Source organism: Melanotaenia boesemani, chromosome 11 (genome assembly GCF_017639745.1).
Source record: "Melanotaenia boesemani isolate fMelBoe1 chromosome 11, fMelBoe1.pri, whole genome shotgun sequence".
NCBI lineage: Eukaryota > Metazoa > Chordata > Actinopteri > Atheriniformes > Melanotaeniidae > Melanotaenia > Melanotaenia boesemani.
In genome coordinates this window covers 1,746,744-1,770,351 of record NC_055692.1, presented here as the reverse complement: position 1 = coordinate 1,770,351, position 23,608 = coordinate 1,746,744, and the positions used below count along the sequence as shown (strand labels likewise).

At 42.3% G+C, this 23,608-nt stretch overlaps 1 protein-coding gene across 1 annotated transcript; it reads left to right on the top strand.

The window, feature by feature from the left end:
• Nucleotides 1–498: 498 nt before the first annotated feature.
• LOC121648517 (putative histone-lysine N-methyltransferase PRDM6) lies at nucleotides 499–23,266 on the top strand. Its single transcript, XM_041998708.1, has 6 exons — nucleotides 499–806; nucleotides 1,769–2,304; nucleotides 2,348–2,488; nucleotides 21,786–21,934; nucleotides 22,745–22,903; nucleotides 23,240–23,266. Exons 2-6 carry the CDS (start codon nucleotides 1,782–1,784, stop codon nucleotides 23,264–23,266), a joined length of 999 nt encoding a protein of 332 aa, XP_041854642.1. The 5' UTR covers nucleotides 499–806; nucleotides 1,769–1,781.
• The last annotated feature ends 342 nt before the right edge of the window (nucleotides 23,267–23,608 follow it).

The window sequence follows — 23,608 nt, the reverse complement described above, 5'->3', positions numbered from 1 at the left end:
GACACCCAAAACATGTTTAGTATTTAAATCAGCGGTTTTTTCTGACATTTCACCTCCAACAGACTCTAACAGATCTGTGGGAAGGTTAGGTCATGTTGTCCCACGTGATTCTGTGTTTCTCTGATTTAAATGAGCCAGAATCTGCTGAAACTTTAAGAGATTTACCTGCAGCCACATCCGACCACATCTCCTTCTCACCTAATGACCAGAAGCACCATTTGGATGGGCGGATCTGGGATGGATGTGGAGGAAAGAGACAGAAAAGACAAAGAGGGGAGGAGAAAATCCGAGCAGAGAGAGTGACAACAAAAAGTTTTGTAGGGAAAAAAAGGGAAGGATGGAGAAAAGAGAGCGCGGAGAAAAAGAATACTGAGAGAGGAATGGTACGTTTGGGTTAAGAGGGGAGGGGTAGTAAGAGAGAGGAGGGGAGAGGGCACGTGAAAGAAGGAGCTGAGAGAGAGGCTCGCGCAGCAGCCGCTCCGCTAGTTTTGGCTTCAGAGACGCGCAGGACGCAGCGAACTGTCCCCTCACGGTCCAGAGGAGGTCCCAGCTTCCACCGCTGCGCGTGAGCCGACCGCAGCCGCGAGCCCGCTTCGCAGCAACTTTCACACAAGAGAGAGGAAAGAAAAACGTCACAGCAGCGGAGGCAGCCCGCTTCTCTGCCCGTCGACCGCAGCCTCTGCCCGGGGACGCGCAGCTCGCGGAGCGCCGGTCTTTCTGGGACTTACCGGATCACCCGCTCTCCCTTCAGATGAAACTTTTCCTCACCGACAGGTTCACACTGTAAACGACTCTAAAGAGTGCACGTGAGTGTGTGTGTGTGCACGTTTTAATGATTTTATTTGATGCGTTTGTTGCGCTCAGTTTGAAACCAAAAGAAACAGCTGAGCGGAGGAAAACAGGTCATTTATACCGAGGACCAGAGACCTGGTTCCAGCCTGGTTCCTGGTTCCAGCCTGGGATGAAGATTATTATTATTATTGTTATTATTATTATTATTGTTATTACTATTATTATTATTATTATTGTTATTATTGTTATTACTAATATTATTATTATTATTATTATTATTGTTATTATTATTATTATTATTATTATTATTAATAATTAGGTGAAAGCAGTAAATAAACTTAGAAGTCTGACTATTTCATGCTGTAGTTTAACAAGTCACATTCACCATTTTTATTTCTTAACTATGATTAAATAATAAAACAAATTTTCTGACTTTTTTTAAAAAGCAAATCAGGCTGTAAAAATGAAACTAAGGTTTGAACTCCAGGTCGCAGCTGGGTTTTGTGAGAAGCTGCGAGCTGCTGTCAGACTGAACGAACCGAGCACAAATCTCAGTGTGAAATAATCCGCGCGCGCCTGTTTTTAAAGTCGGTTTAAAGTCTGAAGAGTGAAAAACGGGAGAAAGTTCCAGATAAAAATGCGTTTAACAAAGTTTCATCCTGTCTGATTCATTCCTGAAACATTGACTCTTTTTCTGCTTCTGAAAGCTCAGATTTAACACAACTGACGTTTAAATTTCAAACATTTTCCTTCCAGAACTCAAAGAAATTGTGACAGAATATTTTGGGTTTCTGGTCGAGGCAACGTTTCTGTGCAGACCTGGTTCAGGGTGGACGTGTGAAAACATCTGGACCTTCAGCTCTGCTGTAACCCTGAAAACATGAAACTCGTCAGGCTGAAATGTGTCTTGAACCCGCTGGACGTGTGTTGTGTGTGGACATGATTGACACGTGTTCCTGTGGTGTGTCCCCCCCAGTGCGCGGGCAGCCATGCTGAAGCCAGGTGACCCGAGCGGCTCGGCCTTCCTGAAGGTGGACCCGTCCTACCTGCAGCACTGGCAGCAGCTCTTCCCTCAGGCCCAGCTGAAGGCTCCGCTGGCTCCACCACCTCCCCCTGAGCGCCTCGCCATTCCTGTGGACACCCTGCGCCCGTCCCGCTTGCACAGCCACCTCCTGGCCTCCACGCACTGCACATCCTCTTCATCCTCCTCTTCTTCTTGCACATCCTCCTCCTCAGCAGCTTCTTCCTCTGCAGCAGCAGCGGTGGCGGCAGCCCTCACCCCGTCCTCCTCCTCCGTCTCCATTTCTACCTCCGGGGGTCTCTCCCAGCTGCCCCTCCCACAACAGATCGCACTCTTTGGGCACTCATTGGCGCCGGTGTGCACCGGCCCTGTAGGACCTGCGGGAGGAGCAGGAGGCGCGGGAGACCTGGTGGTGGTGGTGGTTCCCCCAGAGAGCCAGCAGGGTCACAACCCAGCAGCGGGGCTCCTGCATCAGGCCAAAGAGCAGAGCTGTGGGGGGGTGGGGGTGGTGTCATCCAGCGTGAAGAGCGGCAGTGGGGGAGGTGACGAGGGGGGGGGTCAAAGGAGCCACGAGCAGGTTCAAGCTGACGTCGGAGGAGCTGGACTACTACCTGTACGGCCAGCAGAGGATGGAGATTATCCCGCTGAGCAACCACGCGGGAGAGCTCAACAACCGTACGTGCACGCACACACACACAATGCACGCACACATGCGGAGGTTCCCGCGTGTTCCTGTGATCGGGGGATCAGAATTTTAGGAAAGATGAAAAATATTTTCACATTTTTAATAAAAATAAATATTAAATTTATCTTTTACAGCGTTAGAGTTCTACTTTATTATAGAGATTCCAATAACTTTGATATTTTAAATACATTTTAATCATTGTTGTAATTATTTTAACTATATATATATATATATATATATATATAAACTTACTGTTGGGCCGTTTGGTGGAGAATTCTTTAGCGACTTTATTTTTTTAGACATTACTGGAAATAAACCTTCTACTAGTAAAGCCAAAATTAAATGTTTGTTTTACTGTTTCAAGATTTGACCATTTAACTATTAACTAATGTTAATAAAAAACATTGATTCTTTTATCGGTTTCCACAGGAAAAAAAGAAAAAAATTGCAGCATTTTTTTGCCTTTCTTTTTAATATAAACAGTTTAAAATATTAGAAATTAACTTTTAAAATTCAAATGAAAACATTTTCTGTTCTGTTTCTTTTCTGTTAAAATGAATGAGTATAAGAAGAAATAAAAGTAAGAAAATGCGGACATGCATTAAACTGATGCAGAGTTTAAACGCGCGTGAACAGCTGGGGGGGGAGGGGTCAAAGGTCAGACCCGGCAGGGTCCGAACCTGCGGACAGACGCGGTTCAGGTTTCAGCATCATTTCAGTCACAGCAGTAAATTCAGACCAAAAGAAATAAAAATCACATTTATGACTAATGAAGATGATTTTCTTAAGTAAAACTTTAAAATAAGTTTTTTCTTAAGTAATAAAAAAAATCTTTTAAATATTTCCAACACATGCACGCGCTGCCCGTCCCGTCCATCCAGTCTCGAGCAGAAGCTGAAACGCGCGCGGCGCGGGGGGGTCAATGTAAGTGCGTGTGTTAAAGCCCCCCCACCGACCCCTCCCCCAAAGATCAGGCTCAGATTATTTCTGTTTTTCCTCTCTGAGAGTTTTAGGATTTTTTTAAAAATTGAATTTCGATATTTTCTGTTTTGTTAAAAAATGTAATTTTTCTTATTTGATCTCATTTAATTTATTTTTATTTCTGCGTTTCTTCATTAAGTGCGCGTGTAGTGCTCAGATTATATCTGCATTTAAACATTATTATGCTGTAGCTTTTCAGTAAGTCATCCTTTTAATAATCTTGTAATATTAATGTTTTATTGGGCAGTTTTTCTGAATTTATCTGCTTTTAGTCTTTTTCTCTGACATCAAAATGACTTCAGATTATTTGTGTTTCATGTTAAATTAATTAAATTAGCTCTCTAATCGGCAGCTTTATGTCATTCTGTAATTTAAATTTTAATATCTGGAAGTGTGTGTGGAAACTCCGCTGTTGTCTTAGCGGAATCACGAGGCCTCTGTGCGCGCGCGTAAGACGCGCTGCGCATTCTGCCGCTGCAGCGGTGCTACCGCTTCTCTTGTTCCAGGATCGTCGCAGCTCCGCGCCGGCCCCGCTGCGTCGTACCTTCAGGCTTCTACATCGCTGCAGGTTTTATGGCCGCAAACCTTAAATACCATCGAGCGCGCGCGTGAGTGCACGCGCTCCTCGCTGTATATTCCGCGGTGATAAAACGGACCATCAGCAATAATCTGAGTCGATACGCGCCGGCAGGGCCGATGAGGGATGGAGGGACAAGCAGGAATTAATTGCTGTATATAGTTTTGTGTTTGTGGAGGAGGGGGAGGGGGGGGGGGGGGGATGGGGGAGGGGGATCGATCCACCGGCCTACCGGCCCGCTATTTATCATCCCAACACACCGTATTGAGGTCTCTGGTGTGTTTGTGGGTGTAGATAAAGCAGTCACATACACACTCTCACATGTCACAATCTGAACTCCAGTATTAATTACACACTTATTATTATTATTATATTATTATTATTATTATTATAATTAATATTATTAATAACAATAATAATTATTGTTATTATAGAGAAAGAGCTGTTTCTGTTTGTTTGGTTGATGTATTAATGACTTACCAATAATAAATTAAGTTTATTTTGACAACTGCAAGGCCAGTTTGCAGGGCCGCTGCTAGCCAGTGCCATGAGCTGGGCCTGCTCACCGGCGCCCTGTGCTGCCCGGTGCCCCTGCCCTACCGTGTCGGGGGGCTCTGGTCTGGGGGCCCCTCTGCTCTGGTCTGAGTGGCCACTGCTCTGTCTGCTTTGCCTGTCCTGGGCTTGGTGCTCTGTGGACCTGCTGGGCCTTTGGGGCCTCGGGCTCCCTCCATCCCCCCCGATGCTTCGGGGTGCAGCGTGGTCACGGCCCTCTTGCAAGCACACATTTCTTCCTTGTTGCATGGCCACACACGCACGTTCACACGTGCATGCTCACAAACGTGCTCGTCTCTCCATCTGCTTCTGACTGGATGTTGCTGATGTTTGTGTGTTGGTTCGTTTCTCTGCACGCACGTTTGTTGACTACGGTACTTTTTCATATCATTATCCTATTTTCTTTATGTATCATGTAGTACTGTGGTAGTTTATATTGTTTTTTTGTGGTGTGTTTTAGGCAGCCTAGACAACTGTTATTTCCACATTTTTAATCTTGTCCTTTTCTCCCTTTTTTCTCCCTCTTCCTCTATCTTCCTGTCAGGTTCGGCACTGACATATAAAGACTAAAGAAAATAAGATTACAATAAAAATAATAAAAATATCAAGTGCAGCCATGTATATAACATGTCTTCCTTGGTAGAGCAAATCTGTCAAGCAAAATATGGCACACAGACCACCGTTCTGTATGTTAGGATGCTGGACAGGACAGGGTTAATATATATTTATATGTGTGTGTGTGTGTGTGTGTATGGATACTGCCAAAAATTCTCTGCTAACTACTGCATGCGGCTTGTTTAACTAGAAACAGAGGCAGAAAGTTCTTTTACAACCAAAAAAGAGGCATAACTGTTAGATGTTTGTATGGACTCCCACAGCACACAACAAACAAACGATGCTGCTGTCCATGGTGCTGAAGGAAACCTGCGTCGTACGGAAGATTTAATTAAATAAATAAAAGAATAAACAAATTAATGACATTCTTATTTTACAAAACATCTTGAACTTTATGGGAAAATTAAATGTAACCTGAAGGTGGACATTTTTTTAGTATCAGCTAAATGTCTTTAGGGAGCTCCTTTGCTTTTCAGGGGAGCCGAGCTCCCCTCAGCTCCCTTACAGTTGTGAAGAGAGAAACTTTCCTACAGGTAGAATAACAGCCAGATTTAAAGAAAAAATTTACCTGAACAGACAAAAATGTCCACAGTGGTGCAATTTAATGTTCTCTCAGTTCCAGATGTAGCCCATGACCAGCAGCATCAGTATCACACGATCACCCCATAGAACTGGAAGGCAAGAAGATAAAATCTTAATAAATATATAAAAGCTACTATAGCATTAAAGGCTAAATAATTAGGATTTCTTCTGTAAAAATAATTTAAAATGTTCTCATTTGTTGCGAGGGATAAAAGGAAGCTTCCCTATAAACAATCTGTGTCCTACATCAGCAATTTCTTTGTCAAGTTTTTCTCCTTTCAAAATAAAAGTTACATGACAGAATAACTTCGGTGCACTGTGTTGCTCTTCCATACTTCCTGGTTCCTTAACCAATCGTATGCGTTAGCATCTTATGTTACAGCTGTTAGTGGCTGATGTTACAGCTGTCAGCATGTGATGTCACAGCTGTTAGCATCTAATGTTACAGCTGTTAGCATCTAATGTTTTAGCTCTTAGCATGTAATGTAGCAGCTGTTAGCGTCTAATGTTGCAGCTGATGTTGCAGCTGTTAGTGACTGATGTTACAGCTGTTAGTGTCTGATGTTACAGGTGTTAGTGTCTCATGTTACAGGTGTTAGTGTCTCATGTTGCAGCTGTTAGTGACTGATGTTACAGCTGTTAGTGTCTGATGTTACAGGTGTTAGTGTCTCATGTTACAGCTGTTAGTGTCTCATGTTACAGCTGTTAGTGTCTGATGTTACAGGTGTTAGTGTCTCATGTTGCAGCTGTTAGCGTCTAATGTTGCAGCTGTTAGCATCTGATGTTACAGCTGTTAGCGTATAATGTTACGGCTGTCAGTGTCTGATGTTGCAGCTGTTAGTGGCTGATGTTACATCTGTTAGTGGCTGATGTTACAGCTGTTAGTGTCTGATGTTGCAGCTGTTAGCATCTGATGTTGCAGCTGTTAGTGGCTGATGTTACATCTGTTAGTGTCTGATGTTACAGGTGTTAGTGTCTCATGTTGCAGCTGTTAGCATCTGATGTTACAGCTGTTAGCGTATAATGTTACGGCTGTCAGTGTCTGATGTTACAGCTGTTAGTGGCTGATGTTACAGCTGTTAGTGTCTGATGTTGCAGCTGTTAGCATCTGATGTTGCAGCTGTTAGTGGCTGATGTTACATCTGTTAGTGGCTGATGTTACAGCTGTTAGTGTCTGATGTTGCAGCTGTTAGCATCTGATGTTGCAGCTGTTAGTGGCTGATGTTACATCTGTTAGTGTCTGATGTTACAGGTGTTAGTGTCTCATGTTGCAGCTGTTAGCATCTGATGTTACAGCTGTTAGCGTATAATGTTACGGCTGTCAGTGTCTGATGTTACAGCTGTTAGCGTATAATGTTACGGCTGTCAGTGTCTGATGTTACAGCTGTTAGTGGCTGATGTTGCAGCTGTTAGCGTCTGCTGTTACAGCTGTTAGCGTATAATGTTACAGCTGTTAGTGGCTGATGTTACAGCTGTTAGTGGCTGATGTTACAGCTGTTAGTGTCTGATGTTACAGCTGTTAGCATCTAATGTTACAGCTGTTAGCGTATAATGTTACGGCTGTTAGCATCTGATGTTACAGCTGTTAGCGTATAATGTTACGGCTGTTAGCGTCTGCTGTTACAGCTGTTAGCGTATAATGTTACGTCTGTTAGTGTCTGATGTTAAAGCTGTTAGTGTCTGATGTTATAGCTGTTAGTGGCTGATGTTACAGCTGTTAGCGGCTGATGTTGCAGCTGTTAGCGTCTGATGTTACAGCTGTTAGTGTCTGATGTTGCGGCTGTTAGCGTCTGATATTACAGCTGTTAGCGGCTGATGTTGCAGCTGTTAGCGTCTGATGTTACAGCTGTTAGTGTCTGATGTTACAGGTGTTAGTGTCTCATGTTGCAGCTGTTAGCATCTGATGTTACAGCTGTTAGCGTATAATGTTACGGCTGTCAGTGTCTGATGTTACAGCTGTTAGTGGCTGCTGTTACAGCTGTTAGCGTATAATGTTACAGCTGTTAGTGGCTGATGTTACAGCTGTTAGTGGCTGATGTTACAGCTGTTAGTGGCTGATGTTACAGCTGTTAGTGTCTGATGTTACAGCTGTTAGCATCTAATGTTACAGCTGTTAGCGTATAATGTTACGGCTGTTAGCATCTGATGTTACAGCTGTTAGCGTATAATGTTACGGCTGTTAGCGTCTGCTGTTACAGCTGTTAGCGTATAATGTTACGTCTGTTAGTGTCTGATGTTAAAGCTGTTAGTGTCTGATGTTATAGCTGTTAGTGTCTGATGTTAAGGCTATTAGCGGCTGATGTTACAGCTGTTAGTGTCTGATGTTGCGGCTGTTAGCGTTTAAAATTGCAGCTCTTAGCTTCTAATGCTGCAGCTGTTAGTGTCTGATGTTGCAGCTGTTAGCGTCTGATATTACAGCTGTTAGTGTCTGATGTTAAGGCTATTAGCGGCTGATGTTACGGCTGTTAGCAGCTGATGTTACAGCTGTTGGTGTCTGATGTTACAGCTGTTGGTGTCTGATGTTACAGCTGTTAGTGTCTATGTTACAGCTGTTAGTGTCTGATGTCACAGGTGTTAGTGTCTCATGTTGCAGCTGTTAGCGTCTGATGTTATGGCTGTTAGTGGCTGATGTTACGGCTGTTAGCAGCTGATGTTGCAGTTGTTAGCGGCTGATGTTATGGCTGTTAGTGGCTGATGTTGCAGCTGTTAGCGTCTGATGTTACAGCTGTTAGTGTCTGATGTTACAGGTGTTAGTGTCTCATGTTGCAGCTGTTAGCATCTGATGTTACAGCTGTTAGCGTATAATGTTACGGCTGTCAGTGTCTGATGTTACAGCTGTTAGTGTCTGATGTTGCAGCTGTTAGCATCTGATGTTGCAGCTGTTAGTGGCTGATGTTACATCTGTTAGTGGCTGATGTTACAGCTGTTAGTGTCTGATGTTGCAGCTGTTAGCATCTGATGTTGCAGCTGTTAGTGGCTGATGTTACATCTGTTAGTGTCTGATGTTACAGGTGTTAGTGTCTCATGTTGCAGCTGTTAGCATCTGATGTTACAGCTGTTAGCGTATAATGTTACGGCTGTCAGTGTCTGATGTTACAGCTGTTAGCGTATAATGTTACGGCTGTCAGTGTCTGATGTTACAGCTGTTAGTGGCTGATGTTGCAGCTGTTAGCGTCTGCTGTTACAGCTGTTAGCGTATAATGTTACAGCTGTTAGTGGCTGATGTTACAGCTGTTAGTGGCTGATGTTACAGCTGTTAGTGTCTGATTTTACAGCTGTTAGCATCTAATGTTACAGCTGTTAGCGTATAATGTTACGGCTGTTAGCATCTGATGTTACAGCTGTTAGCGTATAATGTTACGGCTGTTAGCGTCTGCTGTTACAGCTGTTAGCGTATAATGTTACGTCTGTTAGTGTCTGATGTTAAAGCTGTTAGTGTCTGATGTTATAGCTGTTAGTGGCTGATGTTACAGCTGTTAGCGGCTGATGTTGCAGCTGTTAGCGTCTGATGTTACAGCTGTTAGTGTCTGATGTTGCGGCTGTTAGCGTCTGATATTACAGCTGTTAGTGTCTGATGTTAAGGCTATTAGCGGCTGATGTTACAGCTGTTAGTGTCTGATGTTGCGGCTGTTAGCGTTTAAAATTGCAGCTCTTAGCTTCTAATGCTGCAGCTGTTAGTGTCTGATGTTGCAGCTGTTAGCGTCTGATATTACAGCTGTTAGTGTCTGATGTTAAGGCTATTAGCGGCTGATGTTACGGCTGTTAGCAGCTGATGTTACAGCTGTTGGTGTCTGATGTTACAGCTGTTGGTGTCTGATGTTACAGCTGTTAGTGTCTATGTTACAGCTGTTAGTGTCTGATGTCACAGGTGTTAGTGTCTCATGTTGCAGCTGTTAGCGTCTGATGTTATGGCTGTTAGTGGCTGATGTTACGGCTGTTAGCAGCTGATGTTGCAGCTGTTAGCGGCTGATGTTATGGCTGTTAGTGGCTGATGTTGCAGCTGTTAGCGGCTGATGTTATGGCTGTTAGTGGCTGATGTTGCAGCTGTTAGCGTCTGATGTTATGGCTGTTAGCAGCTGATGTTGCAGCTGTTAGCGTCTGATGTTATGGCTGTTAGCGGCTGATGTTACAACTGTTAGTGGCTGATGTTACGTTGTTAAAGGCTGATGTTACGGCTGTCAGTGGCTGATGATTTTGTTTTTTTGTTTGTTTGTTGCATTCTCACATTGTTCTGTGTCTTCCTGTCAATAAACCATCACTGGATCACACTTTAATGTTCAGAAGTGAAATCTATAACTTTAAATATGCCGTGATTATAATTACGATCAAAAATTAGCCTGATATTTTAGCTGCCCCCCTGGAACTTGGTGCCGTATGCGCAGTGCATGATATGCATGTTGAATTTAATTTTTTATTCATAAGATAGTTGAACAACAAGCACAGCTTAGTCAAAAATATAAAACAAAGCTGGAAGTAAAATTAGTCAGTTTCAGAACCCCCATTATCAGGGGGTTGGGGTAACGGTTGGGGTGATCAGAGGGTGGGCGGGACAGGATACACAGGCAGAAATGATTGACAGACAGCAGCTCAGCTCACTGGCAAGATGCAAAGCGAGATTCACAAAGCAGCTAAGCCACAGAGCGCCTTTGAGGTGGAAGACTTTCCCTCCTGAATCTCCTCAGCTACACATGAACCAGGTGGTCCTGAAGCGTATCAGTCTGAGCCGTTAGCGCTGTTAGTTGCCTATCAGCAGCTCCAGCAGCTCTGGAAAGCTGTGGAGACTCGCGGCAGGTTGTGGCAGCAGCAGGAAGTGCTGCTGGGACAAGCTCCAGCTCACCTGCGACCCGAATTGGACTAGGCGGGTTAGAAAATGAAATTAAAAATTTAATGAAATTTTCTCTGATCCAGAACATAACCTGCTTCAGAGAAGGTTAGCCGTACGGTGTGAGTTACCATGGTGATTTACCTGGTAAGAAGTGAACCAGCATCACAGTACAGAAACCCTTAAGTTACCTGGATAAGAGAAAATCCAGCTTCCTGGTTCAGGTCCCTGATCTTCTTGATCTAACATTGCTCGTAGTTCTCGTCCAGATTTGTGCAGCAGACATCCCAACATCCTTCTGGATGCTCCAAATACAACAGGAGAAAAACAAGGCCTACTACAACATTATATGGATCAATTTAATTAGTTTCTCTACACTCTGCAGCAGACATGATCACATGACCGATCCACGTTTCCATCTAATGTTTACCTTCTTCTCCCTCTGGGTTGGTCTCCACCAACTCCTACAAAATATAACTTTCACCAAACATGACTTATTTTGTTTGAAAAAGAAGAATCGACAACTAAAAACCTTAAATCTGCCACAATTCGTTCTGGGGGGTTAAAGAGCGGGGTGGGGGGCTGCCTCGCTGTGTGGTCCCTCCTCATCTGGACACCCAGACGCTGCAGCGATGCTTGCACCGAGGAGACATCCACGCGTTTAATGAAGCCCAACCTTATTCCTGCTTAGAGCTGGTGATGAAAGCAGGTTGGGAAAAACTGCTTCACTCTGTAGTCGATCGTTCTGGATCAAAGTGCAAGTTTATGTTGGTTATGAAGTCAGTTAATGCCCAAGCTTAAACAATAATGTTTAATTTAGAACAGAAAAGCTAATTTGTTGTGGGAATAAATCTGTTAAAAAGCTGCAGAACTAAAATGTTTGAACTGGAAACGGCTCAAAGATTAAAGCAGAGCGGGTCTGTCTAAACACTGGAGACGGGTGTCAGAATATTGCGTCTGAATGATGGACAGCTTCACAGCCAGCTGGAAGAGAGGAAGAGGAGGCTTCCCGTACTGGAACAAGTGCGTCTCTGCAGCTGTACCGAGTCTATGTATACCAGTACCAGCACCAGTACCAGTACAACTACCAGTACCACTACCACTACCACTACCAGTACCAGTAGTGTACCAGTACCACTACCATTACCAGTACCACTACCAGTACCAGTACCACTTCCACTACCAATACCAGTACCAGTACCAGTACCACTACCAGTCCCAGTACCAGTAGTGTACCAGTACCTCTAGCAGTACCAGAACTAGTACCACTACCAGTACCACTACCAGTACCAGTACCACTACCACTACCAGGCATTTTTCCCAAGTCACTAAAGATAGCTGCTATTAAGCCTCCTAAAGAAAAGGACTCTAGACGCCTCTATAATGAACAACTATAGACCTGTCTCTAACCTCTTTTATTTCCAAGATTATTGAAAAAGTTGTATTTCACCAGCTTCATGACTTTTTAAATGAAAGTGGAAATCTTGATAAATTTCAGTCCGGCTTCCGACCTCATCACAGCCCTGAAACAGCTCTGGTCAAAGTGTTAAATGACATTAGGTTGAATACTGATTCTGGTCTAGTATCAGTCCTGGTTCTGGTCTAGTATCAGTCCTGGTTCTGTTGGATCTCAGTGTTGCGTTTGATACTGTAGATCACAGAATCCTGTTGCACAGGCTGGAAAACTGGGTTGGACTTTCTGGAGCGGTTCTTAACTGGTTCAGGTCCTATTTAGAAGGCCGGAGTTATTTTGTTACGATCAGCAGCTATGAATCCGAGCGAGTGGCCATGACTTGTGGAGTCCTCCAGGGGTCAGTCCTTGGACCTCTTCTGTTCAACTTGTATATGCTCCCTTTGGATAAAATATTACAGAACTATAGCATTAGTTATCAAAGTTATGCTGATGATACACAACTTTATGTCTCTCTGTCACCAGATGACTGCAGTCCAAAAGACTTATTGTGTCAGTGTCTGGAGCAAATAAACACCTGGATGAAGGAGAATTTCCTACAATTAAATGAAGATAAAACTGAGATTATTCTGTTTGGTAGCAAAGAGAAGAGGGTCAGCATTGGTAAACACCTGGAGACTCGGGCTCTTAAAATCACTGACCAAGTTCATAACCTGGGAGTGTTGATAGACTCAGATCTGACTTTCAGCAGCCACATCAAAGCTTCACTAAGAAGCTTTTTACCAGCTCAGAAACATCAACAGAATTAAAAGTTTAGTCTCCCAGAAAGACCAAGAGAAACTCATCCATGCATTCATCTCCAGTAGACTGGATTACTGTAATGGTCTTTTAACAGGACTTCCTAAAAAGAGCATTAAACATCTGCAGCTCATCCAGATGCTGCTGCTAGAGTTTTAACCAGGACTAAGAGATCTGAACACATCACACCAGTTTTGAAATCTTTATACTGGTTTCCTGTCAGTCACAGAATAGATTTTAAACCCTTCTGAATGTTTACAAATCCCAGAACGGTTTAGGCCCAGAATACATCTGTGATATGTTCAGAGATTATAAACCTAGCAGAACTCTTAGATCCAAAGACTCTGGTCAACTAGTCCAGACCAGAGTCCAGACCAGAGTCCAGACTAAACATGGAGAAGCAGCATTTAGCTGTTATGCTGCAAACAAGTGGAACAAACTGCCAGTGGAGATTAAACTTTCACTAAATGTAGACATTTTTAAATCCAGTTTAATAACATTTCTTTTCTCATGTCTATGCATGAAATCTGCACGTTAACTTTTTTAACTTATCTTGCTTTTAATCATTTTAATGTAATTTATCATTTTATTGTGATTATGTGTTGATGCCTTTTACTATTTCTAAATATCCGTAATGCCTTTGTTTTATGTAAAGCACTTTGAATTGTCCTGTACATGAAATGTGCTGTACAAATAAACTGCCTTGCCTTACCAATACCACTACCAGTACCAGTACCATTACCAGTACCACTACCAGTACCAGTAGTGTACCAGTACCACTACCAGTACCAGTACCATTACCAGTACCACTACCAGTACCAGTAGTGTACCAGTACCACTACCAGTGCCAGTACTACTAGCATTACCGGTACCAGTATCAGTATCAGTATCAGTACCACTACCAGTAGCAGTAGTGTACCGGTACCACTACCAGTACCAGTACCACTACCACTACCAGTACCAGTAGTGTACCAGTACCACTACCAGTGCCAGTACTACTAGCATTACCGGTACCAGTATCAGTATCAGTATCAGTACCACTACCAGTACCAGTAGTGTACCGGTACCACTACCTGTACCAGTACCACTACCAGTACCACTACCAGTACCAGTAGTGTACCAGTACCACTACCAGTGCCAGTACTACTACCATTACCAGTACCAGTATCAGTATCAGTATCAGTACCAGTACCAGTACTAGTAGTGTACCTGTACCACTTACACTACCATTACCATTACCAGTACCAGTACCAGTACCATATGAACTTATTTATGCGTACTTTTAGGATGTCGTGTGCGGCATAAAAACATGTTTATACGTGTTGCTCTTGTTCTGTTTGTTTTGAGGTTTATTTGATCTTTATTTCTACTTTTAACGTTTTTAACACGACTGTTTTCCTTATGGGGTCTTTCATGCTGACAGCTTTGCCTGCTCGGTCTGCAGGGTTGTTGCCATGGTGATCACACTTAGCTGAGTGGTTGGGGGTCCGCACTGCAGTGCTGGTCTGGGAGGCGGATACTGTGGTGACGCCCCTGGGGTGACCGGTGGGGGAATCCTGGTGTGGACGTGTCCCTAAGATGTTTATTTCCTTTTATATTTTTATTTTTTTATCTAGTTAAAGAGACCAGAACATGGGAGTGTGTGTGTTGTGTGTGTAGGAGTGTTAATAGTGCAAAAAATAGTTGTTTTATTATGTAAAGCACTTTGTGCTGCTTTTTTTGTAAGAAGTGCTTTATACATCAAATTTCTCTTTGCAAAGACCAAGTCTGAAGTGAAGCAGGATAAAATGGACGGTTTTCAGGAGGCGTCTCCGTTTGAGCCGTCAGATTTTTTTTTACACGGTGTCCCAACTTTTTTGGAACCATGGTTTTACAACTTTCTCCATCTACACCCGTTCTGACCCGGGATCTGAACCAGCGGTCCATGTGCAGGTCCAATCTGGTTAAATGTGGGAAAGCTGATGGAGCTCAGGCTCGGTCTTCAGACGGAGGAGCGACAGGCGGGGGTTCGATTCCCTCAGGGGATGGATATTAACACCTTCCAGTAAACGCTGCTGCCCTGCCGCCGTAAGTCAGACCTTCTGGATGACTACAATAATATAATGTGTTGGTTCATCTTTAGTCATAAAACAGCAAAAAGATTCACAGCAGCCTCATTTTCATCTGTTCTTTTGCTTCTTTGGGCATCTTGAGGTTCGCTCTTTATTTGCTTTTTGGTTGTTTAGCTTAATTTGGTCAGATTTTTTTTTCTTTGTCTAAATTTAGTCTTTTTCTTGTATTTGTAAGTTTTTTTTCTCCTTCTGGTATGTGTTTGATATTATTTCATTATTTATCTTATTTTCATGACACTTAAAGGTTTTCACTGATGTGAGTTTGTAGAAGTAAATTTAACTTTTATAAATGTGATTTATCTGAGTTTGCTGTTGGTTCAGGAGGTTGAAGAAACTTGATAAATTACAAGAGAAACTTCCCAAGACCTCATTATTTCCACCAGCACCATGGTTTGTAATGCATGGTAACTGAGCAGTCCCTCCAGGATTTCGTGTTTTGTTGGAACCTAAAATGTCTGATGATGTGGCAGCTTTTGTGAAACGTTGCTGTGGTTTTTCCTTACAAAAAACCCTCAAATTTATGTAAAATATTAGTTATTTAATTTCAGTTTTCCTTTCTGAAACAAGCAGATCGGCAGAGGTGTTCTCGCTGAAGCAGCGAGCGTCTGAAGCTGTGGATCTGGGGATGCAGACTCATGGTGATTTTTCTCATCTGGTCACATGATTCAAACCTTCTCTGGAGGAGTTGGCTACAGTCAGCTCCATCGTCCACAAAGTAAACCGCCTGGTCAGAGAAAGAAAGGTCACTCTTCAAACATGGTTGAGTCTCTTTTAGTTCTGGTTAACGCAGCGATGGCTGTGGCGTAGTTTTGATGAGCTTCTGTATTGATATATCCACTAAATATATTCTCTTTAAACCCATGTTTTAGTAGTTTACAGCGTGCATCTTCTGGAGCTGCTGTTATTTCTTAAATGAAAAAATTGTTAAATCATTTTTCATGTCATTTTTCTCAGTTTGTTTCCTTTCAGTTTGCAGTCGTGACTCATTTTATGTCTTTTCTTGTGTTTTGTGGATGTTTTGCATTTAATTTAGTTTCTCTTAACATTTTTTAACATCTCAGTTTGTGTCTTTAGCCTCATGATTGTGTTTTTTGTCTAATTTTTGTTGTTTTTTCATGATTTTCTGGCAGATTTGTCTCATTTTTGTCTTTTCATCATTATTCTCCTTGTAATCAAGAAGGATCTTGATTTTATCTTGATTAAATCTTTTATATGATGGATTTCTGTCTTGCTCCAAATCAGCTGTAAAGATTTTCGAAGACGCCGCTTCGTCTCTGAGCCACCGTTCTGCATCATGGCATCACTTTCTTTATTACATTTTATTTTTAATACAGACAGTTTATTCACTCATATATATTTTTTGATTATAAATGAATAAAAGGATTAATGGTTGATTCAAAGGTAGAAATTAGACCAGTGCTGAGTTATGATGACAAAGTGCTGCTCTGTCTTTCAGTTGTTTCCTTGAAGACTTTTTTTGTCTGATGTGGAACATTTTGTTGATCCTGTCTTCAGTTTTTCTGATGTTTCCTGTGAAATTCAGATGTTTGACACTCGGCTACTGGTTGACAAGTCAACCGGCAGCTGGTTGGATGAGAGGAAACAGGAAGCTACAGAAAGATGGAAACCATATTCAAGGGGGGGGGGGGGGGGGGGGGGGTTGGCCTGCTTTGACCTTCTCACGTTGGGGTACCTAAACATCTCACTTCTGGCTGTTCGGTTTACTTGTTCTTTCTGAATTTAATAAAATATGGCATCCCACAGGGGTCAGTTTTAGGACCGCTCATATTTATTTTTTTTACATGCTTTCTCTTGGACATGTTGCCAGACACATGGTGTTTATGTTCATTTCTATGCTGATGACATCCAGGTGTATCTACCTGTTAGAGCCTCTCATCCTGCTACGTGGCGCTTATGACAGCACTCAATTCAAAATGTTAAAAACCAGATTCTCAGGACTTTGTGCAACTCGTTTAAATAAAACTGAGATAGTTGGAATTGGTCTTCATCTTCCAGCTGCTGTTTCCCACAGGAAGACGTTGTAAAGAAGCTCTACACTGAGTTTTAGTGGAATATATATAAGAACTCAGCCATGTTTTTATTATCTAAGAAAATCTGTCTTTCAAAGCCACAATGAGCGTTTTACACACTTTAACGTCTTCACACCTCCACTGTTCCCACAGCCTTTTTATATCTCAGCAATTAATCTATTAATCATCTACAGATGGTTCAGAACTCAGCTGGACTTTTAACTAGAACAAAGAATCAATTATTTCTATATTTAATTTCATTTTAATTTATTTAAACTGTGAAACATAAATTATCACATGAAAACAATAATTGCCACAGATGGATTTAAATGACTATTATAAACTCAAGTCAATAAATTTCTATTAAAGAAATCTTGGAATTGGACGTACAGTGAACGTTTTCTACGATGGACAGGGGCTGCTCATCAGGACAATAAATTCTAACATTTTTTATTGCAGTAGCTTTTTTTTGTTCTATTTTTGTTCTTTAGTCAATTTCTCAGTTTTTAAAAACGTTTGCCAGTGTTTGTTGTTGCTGTGGTTTGCTGAGCTTTTCCTTTAGGCAACAAACTGAACAAGTTATTACTCGCACCATAAAAATCCGAATTCGGCCTTTTCTCAGCAAGAAAAGCTGATTTTGGGCGTGTAGGCGCCTAGTTACAGCAGCGAACCCAATCCAGTAAAAACCACTTTATCTTCCTTATTTATACTATCACACAGTAAATCAACGCCGGTATCGACATTATCAATTTTTGGATTGATCTGCTCACCACTAATTAATAAGTAATTCAGCAATAAACAAATGGAAAAAAAGAATACTTCAGTGTCAAAGGGACACAAAGCATCGTTTCCTCATATCCACAGAACTCCCTTCGGTAAATTTGTTTCCACGGCGACCAGACCACCTTTCTGCCGCGATGCTGGACAGGACGGGCTGGAGAAAGAAAAGCACCATACAAATATATCATTATTCTTTTATATTTGGGCTACAGATGCCGGGTTTGTGGACGCCTGGGGGTCCCCCAGCTGGTGACCATTGTTGGCTTGTCCTAGAAACCATGCTTCAGAGGTGTTTGGTTGCCTTGTGCTGCCCCTGTCTTCCTGACAGATATTCCCTTCATGTCCAAACATTTGCTGCTGCAGCAGGTTACAAACTCCTGATGTTTCTGCTTGTTGCTCCAGCTTTCTGTTGACAGGGCGTGTTGCTGAGTTGCCGTCATGTATCTTAGACGTTTGTCCCACAGCTGAAATAAAAACAACCTTTTTGTTGCTTTGTTTTAACAAAGTTGAGGAACTTTTTCCATTTACTCGACCGAGAACCTGCATTGTGTGGTCAGTAAATGACCATAATATGATTTGATTAACTTTGATCAATCATGGTGTAAAAGCAGCTGTCAGTCTTTTCAATGACAGATGGATGATTTTGGGAAAAATGGGAAACAGAAGAAAAAACCTGAACATTAACATCATGTTCTTCTGGGTCTCTGTGGGAGTTTTCTGCCCAGATAATAATCTCTCATTATGTTGCTCCAGTCAATTAACATCCATTACTGTCAGACTGCATCTCTGAGTAAATGTTGACACTCGCTAATTCCCAGCATTACGCTGCTCACCACATTTAGTCTGGAAAAACACAGCAGAGGACTTTTTCCCTCATTTGGACTTCATCCTGGAAACTGGACCAGTTTTTCACTCGGACACAGGGAACAAGCGCCTAGATGATTATTTAAATAACAATTCAGATTTATGATTTAAAACTTCAGTCATGAGACAAAACTAGAAACTTTTTACTATGAAAATAAGAACTGACGCGACAACCACAAAAATATAACAATAAACCCGAAAATGAAGAACAAACAAAAACTGACAGATGCAGCGTTTTGTTAGAAAATTAACAAAAACCTGCAAATAAGCACAAAATTATGACAATAATTTTACCAAATAAACAAAGCAAACATTTCACACAAACACTCAAAAGCAAACTAAATTACAATCCAACACAACGAATAATAGAATTTCATATAGTATATTATATTTTTGTAAAATATTTAATTTGTTTGCGTTTGTTTGAAGTTTTAATATGTTTCTAAAATGCTCTAAATGTTTTACTTTTTTGTGTCTTTTCAGAAACATTTAGGTTTTTCTTGCTTTTACATAAAAATACATTTATTTGTTGGTTTTAACTCTTTATTTGTATAAAGTCTTTTTCCTGTAAATCAACCAGTGATGATGAAGGATGATGAAGGAGGCTTCAGTGTGGATTTGCAGCAGCGTCTGGATCAGAGGCCTTCAGATCAGGGCCAGCATAGATGGTTGAAAAAGTTATAGCCGGTTCAAACCATGAGGAGGTCTCGGTTTGTAAAACATCGGTCACCTCCCCGCAGGTCTGCTTCTACAGAACAAAACATGAACGTTTTAAAACAACAGAAAACCCATTAAAAGCTGCGTTCACAGCAGTCCTTCTGAACCCTAGTTCGTTTACTCAGATTGTCTGGTTCGTTTGGGGAGATGTGAATGTGCAAACGAACTTTTGTGCATCAGAGAAGCGAACTCTAGTCCGCCTAAAAACGTAGGTTTGGGTTTGCTTCAAGTGAACCAAATAGAAAAAGTTTAAATTGATGGCTCAGACAGAGAAGTTGTCCTGCATTAACCAAGAGATGAGCCAGTTTTCTTGGTTGTCTTGTCTACAGTAACTCATGATGCAGCGCCCCCGCTGGAGAGGAGGGAAAAACGTTCATTTCACTCGGTGCAGTGTGTAAGAAAACTAGCAGACTGCTGGATATGAAAACAATCTTAGTCTTCAGGTGCTTTTTTATTTAAAAGATCTTCTGAGGTTCAGAATTTCAGCATTAACTTTATTGTTTTATTAAGTAAGAAATTATATTTTACAAAACAGCAAAATGTCTGTTTTATATGGACGAACAATGTTGTTCCTTCACTTTAACTGAAACTTGGAGATCAAACTCGATTATTTATACAACAAGCCCTCCCTGGTTCTGGTCCTGATGGAGGTTTTCCTTCGTGGTTCTGGTTCTGATGGAGGTTTTCCTTCCTGTTTCTGGTTCTGATGGAGGTTTCCCTCCCTGGTTCTGGTTCTGATGGAGGTTTTCCTTCCTGGTTCTGGTCCTGATGGAGGTTTTCCTTCGTGGTTCTGGTTCTGATGGAGGTTTTCCTTCCTGTTTCTGGTTCTGATGGAGGTTTCCCTCCCTGGTTCTGGTTCTGATGGAGGTTTTCCTTCCTGGTTCTGGTCCTGATGGAGGTTTTCCTTCATGGTTCTGGTTCTGATGGAGGTTTTCCTCCCTGGTTCTGGTTCTGATGGAGGTTTTCCTTCCTGGTTCTGGTCCTGATGGAGGTTTTCCTTCGTGGTTCTGGTTCTGATGGAGGTTTTCCTTCCTGTTTCTGGTTCTGATGGAGGTTTCCCTCCCTGGTTCTGGTTCTGATGGAGGTTTTCCTTCCTGGTTCTGGTCCTGATGGAGGTTTTCCTTCATGGTTCTGGTTCTGATGGAGGTTTTCCTTCCTGGTTCTGGTCCTGATGGAGGTTTCCCTCCCTGGTTCTGGTTCTGATGGAGGTTTCCCTCCCTGGTTCTGGTTCTGATGGAGATTTTCCTTCCTGGTTCTGGTCCTGATGGAGGTTTTCCTTCCTGGTTCTGGTTCTGATGGAGGTTTTCCTTCCTGGTTCTGGTCCTGATGCAGGTTTTCCTTCATGGTTCTGGTTCTGATGGAGGTTTTCCTTTCTGGTTCTGGTCCTGATGGAGATTTTCCTTCGTGGTTCTGGTTCTGATGGAGGTTTTCCTTCCTGGTTCTGGTCCTGATGGAGGTTTTCCTTCCTGGTTCTGGTCCTGATGGAGGTTTTCCTTCGTGGTTCTGGTCCTGATGGAGGTTTTCCTTCCTGTTTCTGGTTCTGATGGAGGTTTCCCTCCCTGGTTCTGGTTCTGATGGAGATTTTCCTTCCTGGTTCTGGTCCTGATGGAGGTTTTCCTTCATGGTTCTGGTTCTGATGGAGGTTTTCCTTCCTGGTTCTGGTCCTGATGGAGGTTTTCCTTCATGGTTCTGGTTCTGATGGAGGTTTTCCTTCCTGGTTCTGGTCCTGATGGAGGTTTTCCTTCATGGTTCTGGTTCTGATGGAGGTTTTCCTTCCTGGTTCTGGTTTTGATGGAGGTTTTCCTTCCTGGTTCTGGTCCTGATGGAGGTTTTCCTTCATGGTTCTGGTTCTGATGGAGGTTTTCCTTCCTGGTTCTGGTTCTGATGGAGGTTTTCCTTCATGGTTCTGGTCCTGATGGAGGTTTTCCTTCATGGTTCTGGTTCTGATGGAGGTTTTCCTTCATGGTTCTGGTCCTGATGGAGGTTTTCCTTCCTGGTTCTGGTTCTGATGGAGGTTTCCCTCCCTGGTTCTGGTTCTGATGGAGGTTTTCCTTCCTGGTTCTGGTCCTGGTGGAGGTTTTCCTTCCTGGTTCTGGTTCTGATGTGGATCATATATTGGATTTGTTTTAATAGGATCATAATTGGACAATAATGAGTTCGATGGATTTGGACTGTGTCTGTAAAAGTGTGTGTAGATGGATGTATAAATAAAGTTGAATTAAACAAAGTCTGAAATGAGCTCATTTTACAGTCAGGATTAATATTTATTAAGTTTACAGAAACACGATCAAACAGGAATAATTCATGAGAGCGCGTTTAAAGGCAGCAAGCGGAACATTGAACCTGAGAACAAACCTGAAACCAGACACAGAAGCATTTTTCCAGCGTGTGCGTGACTCCGCTGGTTGGGAGTCGGTTTGTGAGTCCTGTCTTCTGTTTGCTTCCAGGTTGCGACATGTGTGCCGACAACAGGAACGGAGAGTGTCCGATGCACGGCCCTCTGCACTCGTTACGCCGCCTCGTCGGAACCAGCAGCACGGCGACTCCCATCACTCTGCCGGACGTCCCTGATTGGCTGAGAGATCTGCCCAGAGAGGTGACTTCTCCCCTTTAGGGTGTTTGTCCTGTAAAAGGTGCAGTGTGTCAGATAGTGACATCTAGTGACGCAAATCCCAAACTGCAACCAACTTTCCTCAAGCAACAGTGGCAACAAAAACCACTGAGGTGGTGCATTTATTCTATTTACTCTAGTTTATGTTTCCAGCTTTACACATTTGGACTGATGTTAGAGTAAAATTACACACTACCTTTGGTTTGGAAAAATGATAAAATAAATGACAAACTCTAAAAACAGGACTGTTTGTAACTCACTGCTATGATTTGATCTGTGAAGGAACTAAAGAAATGATGCTGAAAATCTGTTTAGTTTTTGTTGCACATTTTTATCTTTCATTGGCTGCAGAGAGCAAAGTAAGAAAAATATTTCTGCTCTTTTTTATTTAAAAAAATCATCTGAAAATAGGAAAAGTGCTCTGAGTGCAGGCCGCTACCGGGACTCATGGTGGAATTCTTCAGCGTAGCACACAACCCACTTCTGACCTTTTTTTAATGCGTTTTTAATCTAACAATTCATTTTACTCATTTATTTGCTTTTATTCACTCGTATTAATGCATTTATGTTTATATTATTTATGTATTTTATTTATTGTTATTAATTTACTTAACATCTAATTGTACTTTCTTTTATTCCAGTCTTTTGGAATTTTTTTCAAAATTTTTCCCTTGTATTTATTTTCTTTTTATATAACTGTAAATAAATTCAGGCATGAAAAGGTTAAAAAGTGAAACAGACAGAAATGTAGATTCTAACATTTGTTTGACCTCCGTGTGTTGTCTTTGTTTGCAGGTGTGTCTGTGCACCAGTACCGTTCCTGGTCTGGGTTATGGGATCTGTGCCGCTCAAAGGATCCCTCAAGGAACCTGGATTGGCCCGTTTCAGGGAGTCCCCCTGATGGTGGATAAACTGCACTGTGGGGCTGTGAGGAATACCAGGCACCTGTGGGAGGTAAGGTGGGAGGGGGAGAGGATGATGAACTGGCTCATACCTTTGTTCATTCATGTCATTGGTGGTCTCATTGAGATCCAAACCCCCACTGCTGGTGTTGCAACTCTAGAACATCCTTAAAAAGTCATTTTGTTGTCATTGTGGTATGGGCTCAATATTAAGTCATAAAGATTTTGCAGTTGTAAATGAATGTTTGCAAATAATTTCAGTTTGCATCTGCAAATCAGCTGGTCACCCTGTGACTGAAAAACTCACGTTTGCAAAGAAAGGGATCTACTTGGCTGTAAAAACATTTGTATTTGTGAAAAAGTTCTTTTGTGAAAACCCTATTTGCAGATGCAAAGTGTCAAGCCCGGCTCGTGAGAGCTTGACATACAAGGAAGCGGGACAACGAGGGATGCCAATTAAAGTATAGTTTATTAAGAAAAGGTGACCAAAGTAAATAAACGAAGCGTAACAGTGTAGCCTATGTGTATAATCTGTAGCATCAGTAGTGTATGGGAGTGTTGGTTGTGGGGAGGTGTTGTGTGGGAAAACTAAAGTGAATAAACTAATGAGTGCACAAACAAAGGAAAAGGAGTGCTGCAGGGGAGCAGGCTGACGCGAGCAGAGAGCCCCGCAGGTGGAGAAGGCCTGGTATTTAAGCCCAAACGGGCCACGCCCCCGCCAGGTACCGCGGGAGAACCGGAGCAGCATACTGGCCAC

Excerpts from the sequence above, each read along its gene's own strand:
- LOC121648517 (XM_041998708.1), top strand. The coding sequence starts at position 1,782 with ATGCTGAAGCCAGGTGACCCGAGCGGCTCGGCCTTCCTGAAGGTGGAC. Across the intron at positions 2,305-2,347 it reads TCAGGCCAAAGAGCAGAGCT|TGGGGGAGGTGACGAGGGGG; the intron begins GTGGGGGGGTGG and ends GAAGAGCGGCAG. Across the intron at positions 22,904-23,239 it reads ATACCAGGCACCTGTGGGAG|ATGCAAAGTGTCAAGCCCGG; the intron begins GTAAGGTGGGAG and ends CCCTATTTGCAG.